The sequence below is a fragment of the Erinaceus europaeus genome, chromosome 16 (assembly GCF_950295315.1).
Source record: "Erinaceus europaeus chromosome 16, mEriEur2.1, whole genome shotgun sequence".
NCBI lineage: Eukaryota > Metazoa > Chordata > Mammalia > Eulipotyphla > Erinaceidae > Erinaceus > Erinaceus europaeus.
This window is the reverse complement of record NC_080177.1, coordinates 25164235-25187224: the sequence shown is the minus strand read 5'-3', so window position 1 is coordinate 25187224 and position 22990 is coordinate 25164235. Positions and strand designations below refer to the sequence as shown.

The following is a 22990-nucleotide window of genomic DNA, read 5'->3' as shown; positions in this document are numbered from 1 at the left end:
CAATTTCACAAAATAGGAGCTTAGAGGAGGAGTCTTAAACCCATCTGACTTCGGTTTTTACATTTAGAACCATTCAATGATGAGGGACAATTTGAAAGTTAGGTTTCCTTTTAATTTTTTAAATTACAGTAGTAAGATTTTCAGAAGGGAGAAAAGGGGAGAAGAGAAAGAAAAAAACGAAAGGGATAAAAGATGAAAGCTGATGAAGTTCTCCATGCCTTCATGCATTGGCATACTCTATGTACAGCAATGCTTTAGACTTAGCCTGTCAGCGAAACTTTAGTTTTTCTTGCAATTTCAACTTTGTGCCACATGCAATTAATTCAAAGTCCTTATGACTACACTGGTTTCATTCTCTGGATGTCCTCATTCATAATTACTTATACCTCTTTCCCACATCCATTTCACAGAGCTGTAAAACATACTCCAAGTGCTTTTTTATTAAAAAAAATTATTTGATAGAGACAGAAATCAAGAGGAAGGGGGAAGATAGGGAGACAGAGAGATACAAGCAGCACTGCTTTACCATTTGCAAAGCTTTCCTCCTGCAGGTGAGGACCGGGGGCTTGAACCCGGCTCCTTACACACTGTAATATGCATGCTAAACCAGGTGCGCCACCACCTAGCCCCAAGACTCCAAGTGCTTAAAATTGCAAAATCAGACAGGACTTCTCCAATTTCTCTCTCTCTCTTAGTTTTTAATATTTTAATTTACTTTTCAGTGAGAGAGATACAGAAACATACAGAGAGAGAAAGACCAGAGCACTGCTCAGCTCTGACTTACGGTGGTGCTGGGGTTGAATTTGGGACCTCAGAGCCTCAGGCATGAAAGTCTTTTGCATAACCATTATGCTATTTCCCCAGCCTAATTTTTAAAATTTATTTTTCATTATCTTTTTTATTGGAGATAGCCAGATATGGGGGGGGGGGAGAAGGGGAGAGACACCTCCTTCACCACTTGGAAAACTTTCCTCCTGCACGTGGGGACTGGGGGCTTGAACCTAGATCCTTGCACACTGTAACCTATGTGCTCAACCTGGTCCCTCCACTTGTGCAAGGAGGGATTTTCTTTTTTCCATAGGGTAGCCACGCCTCCTCGCCAGGAGATGCTCCCAACATCATGCCCTGCTCTTCTTCCTCCTAGTAGAGGGTTGTAGGTTCTCTACTCTAGTTACACATTAAAATCTGGGAAGTTCTGACAGAAGAGGTTAGCAGAGAAGCATCTGTCTGCTTTTATAAATAAAGTCTTATTAGAGTATTTTATGTAACACTGTGATTACTTTCATGCTTATGGATTAGAGAAGTTAGAATTGAGACTGGTGAATACAAAACCCTTAAGAGGCAAAGTGTGTTAACTGTTTTAAAACAAATATTTTGTGGATAGAATAAAGGTTCTGCCAAAAGACTTTCATACCTGAGGATCTGAGGTTCCAGGTTCAGTCCTAACACCATGATAAGCCAGAGCTGAGAAGTGCTCTGGTTTGAATATACATACATACAGACATACATACAGATATACATACATACATACATAAAATAAGGAGTCGGGCGGTAGTGTAGTTGGTTAAGTGCATGTGGCGCAAAGCGCAAGGACCGGTGTAAGGATCCCGGTTCCAGCCCCCAGCTCCCCACCTGCAGGGGTGTCGCTTCATAAGTGGTAAAGTAGGTCTACAGGTGTCTGTCTTTCTCTCCCCCTGTCTTCCTCTCCCCTCTTCATTTCTCTCTGTCCTATTCAACAACGATGACATCAATAACAACAATAACTCCAAAAAACCCCAAAAAAACCAAGGGCAACAAAAGGGAATAAATAAATATGTAAAAAATGAAAATAAATAAAGCAAGCAAGTGAGCAAGCAAGCAGGGACTGGGTGGTGGTACACTAGGTAGAGTACACACACTATCATGTGCAAGGACCTGGACTCAAGCTTCCAGTCCCCACCTGTGTAGAGGAAAAATTTCAAAGGCAGTGAAGCATTACTACAGGTGTCTCTTACTTCTCCCTCTCCTATCAATTTCTCTTTCCTTTCAAATATAAGGGGAAAAGAAAAGAAAAAAAAAAGGCTGCCTGGAGAGGTAGATTCGTCGTGCAGGCACTGAGTCCTGGCCACAACTCTGGTGGCAATAAGAAAAAAGGTCTAAAATTCTAAATAGAAAAATTGTATTTATGAAAAGTCAAAAATGTTCAGGGTGTGGAGATGATAGCAGACTGATTATATAAAAGACTGTCATGCCCGAGGTTCAAAATCCCAGGTTCATTCTCTCACACCACTGTAAACCAGAACTGAAGAGTGCTCTGATCTCTCACTTTGTATCTATCTACATTTCTCTCTTACTAAAGTTAAATAAATAAAATATAATAAAAAAACAAACAAAAAAAGAAAATTAAGCAATCATTTGCCTGAATCTCATACTGGGCCTTTTGGGTGAGATCCAGATAAATGCAATTTATAGACTCTCGTGTTTCTGATTTGCAAGGTTGAGAATGTTGGTAATAATAAAGTTAGAAAGACTTGGGCTCTAAGCTCTGTTCTCTCACTCGTTACCTCAAGCAGCTGCACCAGTCTTACACTCTTGGCACCAGTCTCCACTTGGTATCATGAAATCCTGGTGCTATCTGTCTGGAGAGTGACACTGAGAACCCAGTGTAATGCTGCACCCAGTGAATGCTAACTATCCTTTCCACTACTGAGAGAGGGAGGCCACGCTCAAGGCTTACCACACGCCGTGGCACAGCTCAGGACTGCGTCCTTCACACTGCTCAAGTCACCCACGTTGTGGCCGTACACTTCGATGAGCTGAAGAGCCCGGGACCAATCTCTGGCTGCCAGGGCTTCCTCGAAGGCCTCGGTGAGCACATCTGGGGCGCTGGGAGAATGCAAGCCGAGGAGGACAGTGGAGAGACTAGCCTGGCTACTGAGACTGGCTGCCAGACTTTGGCCCTGCTCTGAGGGACCTCGAAGGGGCTCCCAGGCAGCCAGCAGGGAGGCCTCCAGCAGAGGAAACTGTTGCAGTAGGCGCTCACACTCCCGGGTTACCTGCTCTGCAGTCAGAGGCACTTCCCTGTGGCCACGGAGTTCTTTCCAGGACAAGCTGTGCCAGGTGGTCTTTGGTCCTCGGGAAGCTCTCAGACAGGCCACGGTGGCCAGCAGTTTAGAGCGGGACTTGAGAAAAGCCACGGCTGAAGAAGTGAGGCCTGGGGATGATGAGTCCCTTGGGGAGGAGCGAATTTTCTTCTCCCCTGTGAGAGCCTCGTTTGGTTTTGGTGAGCTGGGAGTAGGAAGTGGGAGGTCCTCTAAGCAGTGGGACATGTGCAGCTGGGCCAGAGTGGCCAGCTGAGTTAGAAGGGACAGAGTCCGCTGGCTCTGCTGGGAAGGGCAAAGGGCAAGGGGTTCACAGCAGCAGTTGACAATGACCTGGGGCACACTCAAGCTGAGACCCTCTCGGACCAGAAGGGTTGCGAGCCTGAAGGGAGAGAAGCAAAAACATGCAGGGCCAGAGATCACAGACATCATCACTCCATCTCAGAATGACTTAGTGCAAACAAATAAGTGCAGGCTCTCTACTCTCCTCTTTAACATAAGAGGCAGTTTATTAGACACACTGCTAGTTAAACAAGCTGGGAGATATGCTCCTATTCCTCTACAGTGAGGCCCTCATTCCTTTTGTACAGCTGCCTACTATTCTATTATGCATACAATGGAATATTCGAGTGAGCCATAGTTGGTAACTAGTCTCCTATGAGTGAACCATGGCTGAGTTTGACCTGTTGCTATTCCCTCCAAGTCTGCAACAAAATTACTTTGGATACACATTATCTTCCATTATATCCGAAATGTACAATAAAGTCACAGGATAAATTCTTTGATGGGACTGATAATTCAAAGGTCATGTGCATTTACACTTTTACTGGATACTGACAAATTGGCTTTCTCACAGGGATGGTACAGATTTCTTTTATTTTTTTCTTTTATTTTTTTATATTTTTATTGTTGGATAGAGACAGAGAAATTGCAAGGGGGAGGGAGAGATAGAGATAGGGAAAGAGACAGAGACCTGCTTCACCGCCTGTGAAGCGACTCCCCTGCAGGTGGGGAGCCAGGGCCTCGAACCAGGATCCTTATGCCAGTCCTTGTGCTTTGCACCACCTGTGCTTAACCCGCTGCACTACCGCCTGACTCCCAATGGTACAGATTTCTGTTACATTAGTAATTTATGAGAATGCTTATCTTCCTATAGCCCAGCCAACTAATGTGCCATCACAGTTTTGGAGTTTTGCCAATTCATTAGTGAAGATTCATCTTCTTAATTTTAAACATGGAATATAAACATGAGAAATGGCAAGGAAAAGAAAGAAGGAAGAATAAATTTTATCATTGCTATATGAAGAGTAAATGAAAATTAAAGGTGGAATCTGGAAGAAGCCCCATTTTCTGAACAGCATCCAAACAGAGTCCTCAATGAACCACTAGGGAGCCCACGCTCGACTCCCACTCCTACCTGTCTGGGGGAACTTGTCTCTCCAGGAGGAGGTGTGACACCAATTGGGAAGAGCTCTGTTGCAGGAGAACAAAGGGATTTCCCACCTTGCCCTCTACATGATCTGCAAAGGGGAAAAGAAAAAAAAAAAGAGAGACAGAGAGAGACCTTTGTTTGCATCATTGACCATAGGAGTTCAGAGCACTGTTTTCCAGAATCAGCATAAAAGGACAACATAGGGGTCATCAATGTAGTTCAGTGGCAGAGCACATGCTTTGCATGTATATGGCCCTGGGTTTGATCCCCAGTACATCAAACAGTACATCACACACCCCCACAATCTCCAAATGATGACTACATTAAAAGCCCTTTTGTTGATATTTTCTAGACAAGAGCATCCCCAATATGAACTTGACCACTGGTTCATCTATGCCCTCCTACTAATGTTCCCAAGACTTCCACTACACACTGACTTGATGGGTTGATTAGTAACAAGCAGCTCATCACATCCTGTTCCCTTCAACCTGACTGAAGCGTGTATGTCTCACACTCCGAAGGCTCAGGCAAGAATCTGTCAAACATAGCACAACCCTCTTCTAGGTCCCTAAACTCACAAGGGTCTGACTACCTGAGAGAGGATTATTTTTTTTTACATTTATTTTATTTTTATTAGTGATCTACATAATAAGAGGTACAATTCTACAATGTTCCTACCACCAGAGTTCTGTGTCCCCAGTCCCTCCATTGGAAACTCCAGTGATTCTCCCAAGGTCACAGATATGAGCTGACTATTATTTCTATAGCCATCTGTCTACCTCTCTACCTATATACGTTTCCCGGTTTTTTCAATGGTCCTGCCTTCTTTTTCCATTTTAAATCACAGCTACACCTATTGCTACTTCTGAATATCTTTCCTTTTACCTCTTTAGAAAGGATTTTTAAAGTCACTAATCCCATCAACTTTTATTGAACAGTCTCGCATGGTACACACTTGTCTGAGACAAAGATGAAGAAAACACAAATGAGTAAGAGAAGGACCAGACACATCTAGTGTCCTTAGCATCTAGTGTCGTTAGTGAACCCACAATCTGTTAATTGAGCATCATTTCATCTCCTTTCTTAATGCCCTTGAAGGCCAGCCATGATTCTTTCCCTCCTTCTTCTACTTACCAGGCTCAGAGCTCAGACTCCGGAGGAGAACTGCAGCCAAGGTGCTGCAGTAGCTAAAGAAGATGCCCAGGTAGTCAGTCTGCCTGCCACCTGCTGGGGTCTGTCTTCCCAGATTCTTCTGGAGGAGCTGAGTTTGAATGTACACGGGGTGGGTCTCGGCTTCTGGAGCTTTCTGGGACACCTGTTCAACCAGGCAGGTCAGTGGAGTGCTCTTGGTCTCTGAGAGGATTGATCACAAGATTAGGGATGTAGGCTTTAGTCTGAGGGTCCAACTTTGAGTCAGCTTCTGAGACATTATATGTGAACTGGTCCTCAATATCGCATGGGCCCTCCTATTTCCTGGACACTACACTCACAAGGTAGCTATAAAATCTCAAGTTTGGACCCAGGGTCGTTGTGGGTTGCAGAAGGTGGAAGGTCTGGCTTCTGTAATTGCTCCCCCATCCTATGATTTTGTTAATGTCTACCTTCTTAAACAAACAAACAAACAAACAAACAAAAATCTCGTTTGGTGGTCCAGGAGGTGGCACAGTGGATAAAGCATCGGACTCTCAAACATGAGGTCTTGAGTTCAATCCCTGGCAGCACATGTGCCAGAGTGATGTCTGGTTCTTTCTCTCTCTCCTCCTATTTTTCTCATAAATAAATAATAAATAAATTCTTTTTAAAAAATCTGAAATTTGTTGCCCATACAAGTGATTCTCATCCAGGAAGACCTTTGTGTCTGGGGCAATCAGGGTAGATACTATAGTTCTGTTTTCATGTCATAATCTCTGGGATAGAATACTTTATGAAGAACACAGCAACGTTTTGGAGGGAAAGTTTTACTGTGTATCCTCTGTATACATTTCTCATTAAGAGTAAGAAAAATGTAGTAGCTAGTGGGAGTGTGCTAACCATTCCTTCATGAGGAAGCTCATGGAGTTAGGAGGCACATGCTGGCTTAAGAGAGAGCTGGTAGAGGTTTGTTCTGTAATCCTCAGCTTCTGCCCCCAAACACTCCTTCACACTCTGCTGTCTCCTCTGCCCAGTTCGGCCCTTATCTGCTCTCAAGCAGTTAGCCTCTACCTGGTAGCTCAAGTGCTTCTCTCAGTGACTGCAGGACCTGATCCAGCTGTTGGGAGAGGGTGGTGTGGGTGGAAACACAGTCTTCAGTTAGACTGGGCCAGCACATCTGCAGAAGCTCAGCAACGCTGTACCGGGGAGGGCAGGCTCCTCCCTTTTCTTCAGTGCTCTCTGTAGAAAATAAGGAGGAAAGCAGAGAAGCATTATCTAGTGTTCAGGCTCCAAAAGGGAAAAAAAAATAGTGCAGAAAATCAGCTCACCTGATTTAGTCTGTCCAGCTGACAGCAGTGGGTAATTGAGAATCTTATTGATTTGCTGAAGAACAACGGGAAAACCTCGAATGCCATCAGTATTGAGGAGAACGTGGTCTAGGCGTCGGCCTGGAAACAGATGAAGGAAGAGGAGGTACAGAAAGAAGGTACTTTCAGAGAATGTACTTGGTCTTGCATTTCCCTGCAAGATTTTACCTTGCACAGTACTAAGGAGATATATGTTGTGCCATTTAGGATGACAACAGCAATCCAGGCCACCATCCATCTCTAGCAAAAGGCTTTGACTGTCAACAGGAGCAGACGCAGTCTCTGGAACTGCTGACCCACACTGATTAAGCACTTCTTATGGACTTGCCTTAGTGTTGCATATGCAGCTCTGGATTTGATCTGGGGCCATATCTGCCTTCTCTAACTGCTTTAATCTTGACTCTCTGGTTGATGACTCATTTTATGGACAGAAATTATTCTTTAAAAAAATTTTTAAAAATATTTATTTTCCCTTTTGTTGCCCTTGTTTTTTTTATTGTTGTAGTTATTATTGTTGTTATTGATGTCATTGTTAGATAGGACAGAGAGAAATGGAGAGAGGAGGGAAAGACAGACAGTGGGAGGGAAAGATAGATACCTGCAGACCTGCTTCACTGCCTGTGAAGTGACCCCCTGCAGGTGGGCTGGGGGGGGGGCTGGAACCGGGATCCTTATGCTGGTCCTTGTGCTTCGCACCATGTGCACTTAACCTGCTGCGCTCCTGCCTGACTCCCTAAAGAGATTCTTACACCTCTACCATACTGCTGTATACTTGAGATAACCTAGAAATAAAACAGTGACTGCATAAATTCTTCACTGAGTGACATGAAGCCATTTTAGCTATTAATAATACCTTGAATAATGGCTCCTTTCATTTTTAGAATACAAGTACTAGCCAAGGGAAATGGAAGTGGATAAAAATAGCATTGTATATGTCCTTGTATACTTGATTAGCTGGACTAATGTGAACATAAAAGGTCTTTTTTTTGTTGTTGTTGTCTCCAGGGTTATCACTGGGGCTTGGTGCCTGCACTACAAATCCAATGCTCCTGAAGGCTATTTTTTTCTCTTTTGTTGCCCTTGTTGTTTAACGTTGTTGTTATTATTGTTGTTATTATTTCTATCATTGTTGTTGGATAAGACAGAGAGAAATGGAGAGAGGAGGGGAAGACAGAGAGGGGAAGAGAAAGATAGACACCTGCAGACCTGTTTCACCGCTTGTGAAGCGACTCCCCTGCAGGTGGGGAGCTGGGGACTCAAACCAGGATTCTTACACCAGTCCTTGTGCTTTGTGCCACATGCACTTAACCCGCTGCGCTACTGCCCGACTCCCCTGACAAGACTTTTTAAACAAGCAGCTAGCTCAAAAATAACCTGGAGGGCTGTGCAGAAGAAATAACATCATTGAGTCTGCTATCTTCAGAAATGCATACAAAATTAGCTTTTGGATGGTGCGTTTAAATTTGATTGGCAAGTGGTCTCTTACTCTAATAGAACACTTTCCTTACACAATGAAACTGGCTCACTGTGCCTGAAGTGTACATTGTGGCTCACACTGACCATGTGATTTCTTTCTGAGAATCTAGCATTTTGGTCTGTGCTGGCAGAGAATGCTTTTGTCACCTGACCCTAATGAAACATGGAACGCTGGGTCTCTAATGAACTTCCCTGTGGACAACACCTCACACATGCTGTCACAACACATGCTGGCAGGAAGACTTAAACATGTCCTGTGATCCTACAGGGAGAGGACTCCTGGATATGTTTGTCTGGTTTCCTCTAGCCTTTCCCATGAACCATTTTCTCTTTGTTGACTTTGCACCCTTTTGCTTGAGATGACTATATGCTGAGTCTTACGAGTCCATTAAGTGAATCACAGAATCCGGGGTGGGCAACTTAATCATAACCTAGTCACCATTACTTTCCACATCACTGGGGAAAGAGAACATGTCCTTTGTCGCTCACTGGGTCAGTCTTTCTAATGTCTGGTGTGTGGGTTCAGACTGTGTGAGGAACAGAACTTTGTCGTATTTTGTCTTTGCATTCCTCTAACTTCATATACCTGATTCCTATAGTAATTCCATGTATGCATAATGGGACATTGCTCTTCTCAAGGTATAATCCTCCAGCCAACTGTGACCTATGAAGTTTTTTTCTTATGTTTGATTTACAAACTAAAGTCTGCCTCAGTCTTTAGGTTGAGAGAGGACAAGCTGTCTGATGGCATATATTAATAATTTTTGTGGCAGGAGTAGATAGCATAATGGTTATGCAAAGAGACTTTCATGTTTGGTGCCCTAAGGTTCCAGGTTCAATCCCCTGCACCACTGTTGGGTAGTATGCCACCTCCCCCTGGCTTCTGCTTAACCATATGCCTATATAGGGATTTACTGATCGAAAGCTTTGGTCTATTTACATAAATCACTTTTACATAAAGCACTCCAGGGCATTGGTGGTTCAGTGATAGGATTCTCACCTGCTCCACCCCCTCCTTGTCACACCCTGATCCCTTCTTTGTCACACCCTGATTTTCACCAGTCACTTTTCTCTCCACCCTCTCTGTATCACATCCTGTTTCCACCCTACTTGGAGAGTATAAAAACAGCTGCTCTTCTGATTAAAGACACTTGGAAATTGCTTTCCGGCTCCGAGAGTTCCAGAGTGTATCTCCTGCGGAAGTTAGTGCGGCACGAGTTCCTGATCCCTCTCCCACGCAGCAGCCTAGATCGGGTCCAGTTGAGTTCTCTCCAAGCCAGAGAGCACTAGCTTGAGAAGAAGTACCCCCAGGCTATCCCGGCACACCACCATAAGCCAGAGCTGAGCAGTGCTCTGGTGAAAATTTTTTTTTATTTTTTTAATTGCCTTCAGGATTATCACTTGGGCTCTCTGCCTGCAGGATGAATCAATCCACCATTCCTGGTGGGCATTTTTTTTTTTTCACTCTTTTCTTTGACAGGACAGACAAAAATTGAGGGAGGAGGGGAAAATAGTGAGGGAGAAAGAGAGAGACACCTGTAGACCTGCTTCATTGCTCATGAAGCTTCTTCTCACCTGCAGGTGGGAACTGGGGGCTTGAACCCAGACCTTCGCAATGGTAACGCATGGTGCACTCACCGAGTGCACCACTGCACAGACGATGTATATCATTTTTAAAATGCATATCTTGTCCCTGAATTTATCAAGACCCAGACAAAGGTTCCCTGATGACTAGAGATTGCTGTATTTATTCAAAAGGTAAGATACTTATCAGAGTATATTTATGCCATCAGATGGACACAAGGAAATAAACCAGTAATCCCTTTCTCCTTGTCCCTCCTCTTCTCCCCTCCACCAACTACTTTCTTCTTGCACAGTTATCAAGTACTTCAAGAGTCCACCTCCCCACTTAAGAAGGGACAGGTAAAGCAGCACACTCACCTCTGCTCTCAAGGCTACTGTGGAGACGCCTCTCGGCTGTTTCTAGGAGCTGTTTGCAGGTTTTCCAGAGCTGGCACTGAGAGCACGCCAGGTCAAAGGCAGCCATGGCAGGAGAACTGAGATCTTCCAGAACCTCTTTCAGAGGAGCCGTGGGCTCCAATAGGGTACTGCTCACCCAAAAGTCCTCCTGAAGTGTAGAGATAGGGTCTCCAGTGGTACTGAGCAGCTTGTCGGTCACATCGGAGATGGAGTAAAACACCATCCCTGGATACCCAGTGGGAATGAAAAGCAGAGGTTAATGAAAGAAGTTAGAATGATTCCAACTACCACTAGTTCCCACAAATAGCAGCTACTTTAAAGAAATGCTACATAAAACAAAAAATAAAATTCAAGACCACGAGACCAACTAAGTGGTTACCAAAAAGCAAGGCAGAAGAAAGAAAGATAAATCAGGTATAAGAAGTAAGCTGTGTGGACCAGGAGGTGGCGCAGTGGATGGAGCATTGGATTCTCAAGCACGAGGTCCCGAGTTCAATCCCCGGCATAAAATGTACCACAGTGTTGTTTCTTTCTCTCTCTCCTCCTCTCTTTCTCATTAATAAATAAATAAAATCTTAAAAAAAAAAAAAGAAGTCAGTTGTTAGGCAGGGGTGATAGCATAATGTTTATGCAAAGAGATCCATGCCTGAGGCTCTGAGGTCCCAGGTTCAACACCACCAGAAATCAGAGCTGAGTGGTGTTCTGGAGAAAATACTATTACTGCTACTGCTACTGCTACTACTATTACTACTATTACTACTACTACTACTACTATTACTACTATTACTACTACTATTACTACTACTTCTACTACTATTACTACTACTACTACTACTACTACTACTATTTCTTCTTCTTCTTCTTCTACTACTACTACTACTACTACTGATGATGATGTCAGTTGTTTAGTCAGGAATGGATTCAGACTCAGACTCTCAGTAGTAAAGTAACACAGCATATGCAGATGTTAATTTATAATACTTCACACTGGGGAGTCGGGCTGTAGCGCAGCGGGTTAAGCGCAGGTGGCGCAAAGCACAAGGACCAGCATAAGGATCCTGGTTCGAACCCTGGCTCCCCACCTGCAGGGGAGTCGCTTCACAGGCGGTGAAGCAGGTCTGCAGGTGTCTATCTTTCTCTCCCCCTCTCTGTCTTCCCCTCCTCTCTCCGTTTCTCTCTGTCCTATCCAACAATGATGACAACAATAATAATAACTACAACAATAAAACAACAAGGGCAACAAAAGGGAATAAATAAATAAAATAAAATATTAAAAAAAAAATACTTCACACTGTAAGCCTAAATAATGTATAAGTCAGTGATGCATTAAAAAAAAAAGTTTGAGTGGTCTGGGAGGTGGCGCAGTGGTAAAGCTTTGGACTCTCAAGCATGAGGTCCCGAGTTCGATCCCCGGCAGCACATGTGCCAGAGTGATGTCTGGTTCTTTCTCTCTCCCTCTATCTTTCTCATAAATAAATTAAAAAAAAAAATTAAAAAAAAAAAGTTTGAGGTTCTTCCACTGAGGATATCTTCTATCTGTAATACTAGTATCATCACTGCATCTTATGGCATCTAAACAATGGCATGGTAGGATGATCAGAAGAAACCTGAAATGGCTGAGTTGAGTGAGGGTTTCTCACAAATAGGATCTAAAGGTAGGTTGAAGTCCAAGATACAATTCCGTGGTTGAGTGCATGCTTTGCATGTGTGAGATCCTGGATTTGATTTCTGGCACCAAAATAAAGCAAAACAACAAAACAAAATAAAATAAAATAAAATGATAAATAAAATATAGTAGGTAGAGAATAAGGTATGCAGTGATGGGCATGGTAAGAAACTATTCCTCTATGGGTCACAGTCTTTTGGTGGTGGGAATGGTGTTTATGTACACTCCTAGCAAAATGTAGACATATAAATCAGTAGTTAATTAATATGAGAGGGGGAAAATCAATTGTATGTCTCAAAGTTTTTCAAAACACAAACTGAATCTTTTTAATATATAGGCTGTGTATTTGATATGTGGACTCTCTCAAAAGCCTAGACCAAGTAGATTAGAAGCATTCAATAGCACAGCGATATACAAGATACTGGATACTGTACAGCAGACCATAACAAAAGGACTTTTCAAAGTTAACCCAATTAACAAATAATGTGATGATAACATTAACTATCGATTGTCTTTTTGAACCCTAAGACAGCAGGAACCTCACATCTCCACTATACAGCCCCTATTTCCCCCAGTCCTGGAACCCTTGGATAGGGCCCACTTTCCTGTATGCGTCTCCCAATCTATACCAAATAATATTGCATCCGCCGATCACAACCTAACCAACGCAACGATTGCCACCTCAACATGCTTCACCTCAGACTGTGTCCAGAGACTTCACGTGTGGAATGACAACCCTTCAGCTTCATTACTCGGGTGAGACCTTTCCTTTTATAGTACACTCTAATTTCATCTCAGGTGGTTCACTTTCTAACAAAGTCCCATAACCTAGATATACACCAGTTTCTGTGAGAGAGAGCTTATGTTCACACGTATCCATAAACTACTGCAAAATATATACCTGAAAGCAGAAGTACACTAGAGTTTGCAGTGAGTACCTCCCTAACACTTCCTCTCCACTATTCCAAGCTTTGGGTCCATGATTGCTCAACAAATTGTTTGGCTTCCTATGTTAACTCTCTTTTCAATCACCAGGTTCCAGATGCCACCAGGATGCTGGCCAGGCTTCCCTGGATTGAAGACCCCACCAATGTGTCCTGGAGCTCAGCTTCCCCAGAGACACACCCTACTAGGGAAAGAGAGAGGCAGACTGGGAGTATGGACCGACCAGTCAACGCCCATGTTCAGCGGGGAAGCAATTACAGAAGCCAGACCTTCTACCTTCTGCAACCCTCAATGACCCTGGGTCCATGCTCCCAGAGGGCTAGAGAATGGGAAAGCTATCAGGGGAGGGGGTGGGTTATGGAGATTGGGTAGTGGGAGTTGTGTGGAGTTGTACCCCTCCTACCTTATGGTTTTGTTAATTAATCCTTTCTTAAATAAAAAAAAAAGAAATAAACTATTCCTCTGTAATCTTAAGATTTTTGTAAAGCACTGTTACAACACTAATAAAAAGAAACTAAAAATTTAAAAAAATTTTTTTTTTTTTTTTTTAAGCCAGAGCACTGTTTAGCTCTGGCTTATGGTGGTACAGGAGATTGAACCTGGGACTTCAGGAATGAGAGGCTGTTTGCATAACCATTATGTTATTTAACCTCTGCCCTAAAAACACATTTTAAAAAAGAAAGAATGGGGTGGATTTCTGTATATTAAACACACACACACACACACACACACCCATACACACACAATCTATAAACTGCAATGCTTAGAGAAAAGCAAGGTAGAAAACTGTGTTTGTAAGAGCATTTACAGTAAAAATAAAAGAGAAGTGCATATATTCCTTTGACAAAAACCAGAAAATTTCTAGGAGAATGAAGGAGGAGCAATGTGTGATGGCAATGGATGTAGAGTGTAGACTAGTAAGGATTTGAAAAGTCTACTTTAAAGAAATAATGAAAGAATGAGCTTCCTCTGTTCCTTTCCTCCCTTCCTATCTGCAGGGTAGCCAAGGTTAGAATCGAGACCTACAAATTACATTAGGAAGGGAAGGAAATGAACTCCTGAGCTTTCTTATTTATTTATTTATTGGATAGAGACAGAAAGAAATTGAGAGGAGGGAAATGGAGAGGGAAAGAGACAGAGAGACATCTGCAGCTCTACTTCACCACTCATGAAGCTTTCCCCTTGCAGATGGGGACCAGGAACTTGAACCTGGGACCTTGCACATTGTAATGTGTGCACTTAACCAGGTACACCACTGCCTGGCTCCCACTCCTGAGCTTTCTCAAAGTCCAAGGTATTGCACATTAAAAGATAAGATGGAACACACTGCTAAATAATCAGGAACCTAAAGGCAAGAATATTGCAGATGAGATTGGGCGTGTCCATTTTGGAAATAGCTAGCAGGTCTATTTAGTAGGTATATTCAAAGGGGCCCACAACTTTACTAGTTTTTGCCTGACCCTGACAGCTAACATGCAGGCAGACCCAAGGTATTATCTGGGGAGATGGTGTCATAGTTGGAAAAAGGACTAGAAAGCTGGATCAAGGAAGAGAGTAGCTCCCAACCATGCCAAAAGTATATAAATACTGTTAACTGTAAACCCCACTGATTTGATCTGGGGCCTATATTTGTTGCAGGAACCTGTGTAACCCCATTTGTTCTGCTTTATATCTTAATGCTTTCTCAGACACCAGGTTGACACCAACCTGACCCCCCTGGACAGATGACCTCACCAATGTACCCTAGAGCCCTCCCCCACTAGGGAAAGAGAGAGACAGGCTGGGAGTATGGACCAATCTGCCAATACCCATGTTCAGTGGAGAAGCAATTACAGAAACCAGACCTTCCACCTTCTGTACCCCATAATGATCCTGGGTTCATGCTTCCAGAGGGACAAAGAATAGGAAAGATTTCAAGGGAGAGGATAGGATCTGAAGTTCAGGTGGTAGGAATTGTGTGAAACTGTACTCCTCTTATCCTATGGTCTTGTCAATATTTCCATTTTATAAATAAATAAAAAAAATACGGTGGAATAGCATTCATGTTCTTCAGCTTAAGTCACAAAGGACAGACTTAATGGATTGGCACAAGTGGCATGAATGTAATCACTACTTAGGGAAACTGGGCATAGCTAGAAAATACCTCCCACAGCTGGAAAACACAGCTGAAAATAGGACTCAAAGAACCTGCTGCTCTGGATTTCTGTTCACCTTCACGAAGAACCTAGGACTTGAGCAGCTCTCCCCCTGGACCTCCTCCCTCAGCTACCTCAACAGTCACGGAGACATCAGGGAAGCCCCACCTGCCGCCGCAGCACTGCCAATGGCCTGCAGAGTGGAGCGGCCACTGCCAGTCCTTCGAATGGTGCTGCTACCTCCCTCTGAGTTCTGGTTTTCGATCTTGTGCTCTACTCGGGCCAGCTCCTGGACCACCTCCTGGTAGCGCTCCATCAACATCAGTTCCCCCGAGCTGGGCGAAGACTTCAGGTTGAATGTGAAAACCACCTATAAGAGAAGGGGTGATTACCTTATGTTTTTGTTCATTAATCCTTTCTTAAATAAAAAATTAAAAAAAAAAAAAAAGAGGAGGGGTGGCGGTTGTTGTGGGTCCATGGAGCTGGGAATGAATGTCTGGACATGAGATCTGGACTATCACTAAGAGACATCTGCTCTGTAGGGCTGTAAGAGTCCTGACCATTAGACGAGTAGATCAAATACAGAAATAGCTCAGATGAGTTAGTAAGAAAGTCACCAACTCCAGTTGGACATGTACCAAGCTTTGTATGGGGTCTAGCTGGTCCCAGCTTGCTGGGCCTGACTTAGCATTCTCTCTAGATGTGGTGTTGGCTACCCATACCTGAGCTCCTAATATCTGCTCCCCTCACCTGATGGGCTTCTGAAAAGTTCCCACGGAGGATGCAGGATGCCAGCAGTGACTCAGCTGGGGAGAACATCATGGGAATGAGTGGACTCTGGGGCTGCAAGCGTCCATCCTGTTCATTCTTTCCAGATACTGCACTCAGACTTCCCTCTGGGGAGACAGAAGGAACAAACAAATACATAAATAAATATTAAATAAGAAGGAAAATTCTGTGGCCCTCACCTCACATCAAGCTCTTATTTCTCTCAATGTCCTTCTGGAAAGGGTCTTTCAATGGGTTTTGACTATCCCATAGCTGAAGGGCAAATCTATGTGATCATGTTTGACATGAGATTTAAGTTCAACTGTGTTACTTTTGGTTCTCATTGTTAAGAATTCAGTGGATAGTGAAAGAGCTCTTTCTCCTCAATGCTTGTGTCCACTAACATCTGTTTGGCCATCTGCAGAACCAGTCTTCTGAACATAAGCATGCAATGTTCAGTATCAGGCTTTATACCCTGGTGTATGACAAAACTATATCAGGGCAAAGTGGCTTTAGGTTGGCAATTGGCTGAGACCCTCATACCTGAAGTACTTGTGCTCAGTTCACTACTTGTACTTTCCAGGGATGCATTAGAACCTCTGTCCCGGCCATCTAGAGGTATAGAAAAAGAGAGAAATCCAACCATCAGCTCCTTAAAATGTAGCAAGTTGGCTTGAAAGTCAAGATATGGGTAGCTGCAGCGAGAAGACAATTTTTGACAATATGACAAAATTTGACAATTTTTTTGCTGGGGAGACAGCACAATGGTTATTCAAAGAGACTTTCATGCTTGAAACTCCAAGGTCCCAGGTTCAATTCCTAGCACCACTATAAGCCAGCGCTGAGCAGTGCTCTGGTCTCTTTTCTCTCTCTCTCTGTATCTCTCATTAAAATAAATAATAAAATATTCTGAAAAAGGAAATATTTTTAAAAAGAAGACAACGGGTAACTAATATACTTGCTGACCCTTCTACACCAAAATGAGAATAAAATAAAAACCCTTACAAAGGAAAATGTGGGGTCAGTCAGTGGGCAAACCTCGATGAGCACACACATTACCATGCACAAGGACCTGAAGTCAAGCCCTCTGGTCCCCACCTGCCAGGGAAAGCTTTATGATTGGTGACACAGTGCTGCAAATATCTACCTACCTACCTATCTACCTATCTATCTATCTATCTACCTACCTACCTACCTACCTATCTACCTACCTATCTATCTATCTATCATCTATCTCTTTCCTATCTCTCTGAAGTTCTGTCTGTATCCAATCAAAAACAAAACAACACAAAAACAAACAAACATGGCCAAAGATGAAGGGTGGACTTAATAAGACCTCAATGGTCATCTGGGTAAAGGTTTAGACTGAGGTATTCTAACCTGTGGGGTTAAGAGCCCCAGAAGCTTTAAATTAACTTTTCTTAAAAAAAAAAAAAAACTTAAAAAAATATTTTTACTTACTTATTATTGGATAGAAACAGAGAAATTGAGAGAGGGGAAGGAGAGAGAGAGAGAGAGACCCACAGCCCTGCTTCACCACTTGTGAAGTTTCCTCCATGCAGGCGGGGACCAGGGGCTTAATCCTGGGTCCTTGTGCACTGTAATGTGAATGCTTAACCAGGTGCCACCGCCTGGCCCCCACAAAAAACTTTATTTTACTTATTTAATCTTTATCATTTTATTGGGGTTAATGGTTTACAAAACAGTTGTTGACACATAGTTCAATATAAGTAAATCAATAAATGTGATCTACGTCAACAAAAGGAAAAACAAAAAGCACATAATTATTTCAACAGATGCTGTGAAAGTCTTTGACAAAATTCTTTCATGATGAAAACGGGAATATATTGAAAGTGCCTAAATCTAACTGAGAGCTTTCCCACTATGATGGGTACTAGACAGGGATGCCCACTGTCATCATTAGTATTGAACATAGTGTTAGAAGTCCTACTCACTCCCGGTTTGAGCCCTCGGCTCCCCACCTGCAGGGGAGTCACTTCACAGGCGGTGAAGCAGGTCTGCAGGTGTCTGTCTTTCTCTCCCCCTCTCTGTCTTCCCCTCCTCTCTCCATTTCTCTCTGTCCTATCCAACAACAATGACATCAATAATAACTACAACAACAAAACAACAAGGGCAACAAAAGGAATAAATAAAAATAAATAAATATATATATATTTTTAAAAACGTCCTTCTCACAGCAATTAAGCAAGAAAGAATAATTAAAAGGATACAGATAGGAAGAGAATAAATAAAACTGTCACTATTTGCAGATGATATGGAAGTATATATAGAAGAATATAAAGTATCCAGCAAGAAGGTCCTGGAAGTTATTCAATAATATCGTAAGGTGGCAGGTTACAAAATTAATGTACAAAAATCCGTGACACTCCTCTATGCAAACACCAAGTCAGAAGAAGAAATTCAGAAACTGATCCTACTTACTAAAGCAGCAAAAACAATCTTATAACGTAACAATCTTATAAATGTAACAAAAAAAGTGACTGACTTGCATACTGAAAATTATGAGTCACTATTCAAAGGATTAGAAAAAGATAAAAGAAATAGAAAGGGATCCCATGTTCATGGATTAGAAGAATTAACATAAAAATAACTATATACCCAGAAACATATACAAATTTCATGCAGTCCCCATCAAGGTCACATCAAGCTACTTTTAAGGGATAGCAGCTCTACCCACTCATTAAACACTACCAATATTCTGGAAAAAAAAACAAAGCACAACTATTACAACAAGGAAGCAGGAGGGCCACAATGTTTTCTGACACAGAAAAAGCTGCCTTCATATTTTAAAAAATAGGAAACTGAGGTGTAAGCCTTGGCCTGCCAAAGAACACAATATTTAAAACTCCAAAGGAAAAAAACACTTCTCAACAACTGCTAGGACTTGGGGATGGAAGACTCACCATTTCTTAGTGTGGGGTCTTGGTTTACTGCCTGAGAAGGAAAAAGGTATAGAAAAGAGTAGATGACTATGTCTTGGACTTGACAGTTCAAGTGGATGCAAATTCTGCTTTGACAACCAACTAAATAGAGCAACTTAACGGCCTAAGTGACCCAGCCTTGATGTTTTCCATGTCTTCTCATCATAGCCTCAACCTTCCCCGACATGACCACTTTTCCTATTGCCCTTTGGCTCATTCTTCTGAGCTTGGGTCAAAAATCAGCTCTTGTTTTTTATAAAGTCTGTTTCCCTGATTTTGGAAGGTATGGTGATCTCCCTTCTAAGAGATTTCTTCTGTCTTTAGACAGTGCTTCTAAACAGTTGATGTTTTTCATATATTCTATTTATACAAGTAAATGATAAATTCTTTGAATGTGAAATTTTGGTTTATGCCTCAATACTTCTCCTTAAAGGTACGCACTAATATTTATCACAAAAGAAATGCTTATGAATTCCCTGTTAGTTTTTAAAAAGACTAGTACCAAAAGCTACAATGAAATTTGACTGTCTAAAACTATTCCTTAAGAAGAACTAATATACTCAAGAGACAAAATGGACGGAAAAATTGTAAAATAAATGATAACAATATTTTCTTTTAAATATGAAGAGTTTTGTACAATTCAACAAGAAAAATGAACAATAGGGAACACAGACCTTAAACATAAAGGGGCCAGGCGGTGGTGCACCCGGTTGAGCACATGTTATAATTGCAAGAACTGAGATTAAAGACCCTAGTTCCCACCTGCAGGGGGAAAGCTTCACAGGGGCTGAAGCAGTGATGCAGGTATTTCTCTGATTCTTTCTATCTCCCCCTCCTCTTATGATTTCTCTCTCTCTTTAAAATAGTTTTATAATTTTCTTTTTAATATATTTATTTATTATTAGATAAAAACAGAAATTGAGAGGGGAGGGAAAGGTAGAGAGGAAAAGAGACAGAGAGATGTCTACAACCTTGCTTCACCACTTGTGAAGATTACCCTCTGCAGGTAGGGAACAGGAGCTTAAACTTGGGTCCATGAGCATGGTAATGCATGTACTTAACCAGGTATGCCACTGCCAGTGCCTTGATATCTCAATCTCAATCTCTCTCTCTCTTTCTCTCTCTCTCTCGCTCGCTCGTTTTTTTTTTTTTGTTTGTTTGTTTGTTTGTTTTACCAGAGCACTGCTCAGCTCTGGCTTATTGTGGTGCTGGGGACTGAACCTGGGACTTTGGAGGATCATACATGAGAATGTCTCTTTGCATAACCATTATGCATCTACCCATGCCTAATTTCTGTCTTTATCCAACAAATAAATAAATTCAGGACTTAAGAAAATGTAAACAAAAACATATAGGTGGCTTACAGAGAAGTAAAAATAGCCAAGAGACATAAAGAGATATTCAGTTTCAGACTAAAAACTATTATTAAGTGGTCTGGAAGGTAACGCAGTGGATAAAGCGTTGGACTCTCAAGCCTGAGGTCCTGAGTTCAATCCCTGGAAGTACATGTACCAGAATGATGTCTGGTTCTTTCTCTCTCTCCCCTTACTTTCTCATTAATTAATAAAAAAACTTAAAAAAAACTATTATTAAAATAATGGTACACTATGGCCCAGGAAGTGGTGCAGTGAATAAGGCACTGGATTCTCAAGTATTAAGTTCCAAATTTGATCCTCAGCATCATATGTGCCAGAATTATGCTCTAGTCTTCTTCTCATAAACAAATAAATATGGCAGTGCACCTGCTTAACTGCATATGTTATTATGTGCAAAGACCTGGGTCTAAGCCTCTGATCTCCAACTGCAGGGTGTAAGGTTCATGAATCCTGAAGCAGTGCTGCAGGTGCCCTCCCCCCATCCCCTTTCCCTCTCAATTTCTTCTGTCCTACCAAATAAAATAAATACATAAATAAATATAGTTAAAAAACTTAGTCAAGGGGCAGGGGAGATAGCATAATGGTTATGCAAACAGGTTCTCATGCCTGAGGCTCCTAAGTCCCAGGTTCAATCCCCTGCATCATCATAAGCCAGAGCTAAGCAGTGCTCTGGTGTTTCTCTCTGTGTATCTCTTTCTGAATCTCTCTCAAAAAAATAAATAAAATATTTTTAAAAATTAAAAAAAAACTTAGTTAAGTGGTCTGGGAGGTGGCACAGTAGGTAAAGCACTGAACTCTGAAGCATAATGTCCATAATGAGTTTAATCCCCAGCAGGACATGCACTAGAGTGACGTCTGGTTCTTCCTCTCTCCCACCTATCTTCTTCATGAATAAATAAATAAAATATATTTTTAAAAAACTTAGTTAAAACCAACTAAATCTTTAAAAATAATGATTAATTGTACTGGTAAAGATGTATAGAACACTACTAGTAGTCAAAGCGCAGGGACCGGCGTAGGGATCCCGGTTCGAGCCCCCGGCTCCCCACCTGCAGGGGAGTCGCTTCACAGGCGGTGAAGCAGGTCTGCAGGTGTCTATCTTTCTCCCTCTCTGTCTTCCCCTCCTCTCTCCATTTCTCTCTGTCCTATCCAACAATTACGACAACAATAATAACTGCAACAATAAAACAACAAGGGCAAAAAAAGGGAATAAGTAAAAAAAATACTAGTAGTAGTAGTAATTACTGGTGAATAGAGGTTCAGATAAACACTCACATTGAGTTAGTATATGTAAATTATTATACCTTTTTAAACAAATAATTTGGTACTATATATATATTTATATCCATGTCTTTGACCTTATTATTCTATTGTTAAGAACCATCCTACATGGGGCGGGGGAGGTAACATAATTGTCTGAAAGACTCTCATGCCTGAGACATATCCTACAGGGGCCTGGTAGTGGCACACCTGGTTAAGCACACACATTACAGAGCGCAAGGACCTGGGTTCAAGCCCCTGATGCCCACCTGCAGGGGGAAACCTTCACGAGTGGTAAAGTAGGGCTGCAGGTGTCTCTCTGTCTCTTTCCCTATCTGTTCCTCCCTTTTAAATTTCTCTCCGTCTCTATCCAAGAATAAATAAATAAAATTTTTTTTAAATCTTAAAAAAGAAAGGACTTATTCTACAGATATATTCACACAAACACACATGGATATAGGCATATGGTTGTTCTCTAGAGCACTGTTTATAATAGTGAAATGACAGAAACAACTGAAATGTCCATGAACAGGGTTCATATGACAATGTAAAAATTAAAAAAAATTTAAGTAAGTTAATATGTATGCTGTCAATATTTAATATATGTTTGTCTTGCAAGGCAACTTTCTGAAAGGGTAAGTAAGAAATTATTAGCAAGAATTACTCTGGGGTGGCCTGGGAGTTGGTGTAGTGGATAAAGAGTTGGACACTCAATATTTAAAAATAAAATAAAATAAGAATTACTCTGGAGAAGATGGACTGGGAGAATCTTTTATTATTTATTTATTTATCTGCCACCAGAATTATTGCTGAGGCTCAGTGCCTACATTACAAATCTACCACTCCCGATGGCCATGCTTTTTTTTTTTTTGGTTTCTATTTGACAGGACAGAGAGAAATTGAGAGGGGAGAGGGAAGTAGAGTGGAAAATAGAAAGAGAAACAATTGCAGACCTGCTTCATCACTCATGAAGTGTTTCCCCTGTAGGTAGAGAGGGAGGGATGGGGGGGCTTGAACTGGGGTCCCTGCGCATGGTAATATGAGCGCTTAACCAAGTGCACCACCTCTTGACCCCCCTAGGAGAATCCTAAACCATGACTGTTTGTATCATGTGTTTTATCTCTAAAGAGTATCAGACAGATGGCAATATGTTGTCTGCCTGGTGCATGGGAATGAGGCATGGGGAGAGCTCTTGAGATTACCTGCCCGGCTTCTCCTTGTCCGACGACTCCGGCGGACACTGGGGTGCCCTGTGGCAATGGGCCAGTATCTTCGGGAAGGCTGCTCCTCTGAAACGGCAAACCCAATGGGTCATACCAGAGGGTGATCAAGACTCTGATTTGACTCATCTTCTGGCATAATCAGGAGGGGGAAGCTTTGGCTTGTGCTCTGTGTCCCTAGGTGCTATGGTGATACATGCCCTGAGTTATAG

The 22990-nt window shown here is 42.2% G+C and overlaps 1 protein-coding gene across 2 annotated transcripts in view; it reads right to left on the bottom strand.

Annotated features, from left to right (window-relative positions):
* ZFYVE26 (zinc finger FYVE-type containing 26) overlaps positions 1-22990 on the bottom strand; it is a 106709-nt gene that overhangs the window by 57926 nt on the left and 25793 nt on the right. For both annotated transcript variants that reach the window (XM_007525810.3, XM_016189448.2), the window contains exons 12-21: positions 22761-22847; positions 16524-16592; positions 15963-16108; positions 15381-15582; positions 10428-10691; positions 6972-7091; positions 6715-6882; positions 5647-5865; positions 4498-4600; positions 2717-3462 (exon numbers count right to left, since the gene is read on the bottom strand). In XM_007525810.3, the coding sequence (XP_007525872.1) occupies positions 2717-3462; positions 4498-4600; positions 5647-5865; positions 6715-6882; positions 6972-7091; positions 10428-10691; positions 15381-15582; positions 15963-16108; positions 16524-16592; positions 22761-22847 (2124 nt within the window). The remainder of the gene's footprint in view (positions 1-2716; positions 3463-4497; positions 4601-5646; positions 5866-6714; positions 6883-6971; positions 7092-10427; positions 10692-15380; positions 15583-15962; positions 16109-16523; positions 16593-22760; positions 22848-22990) is intronic.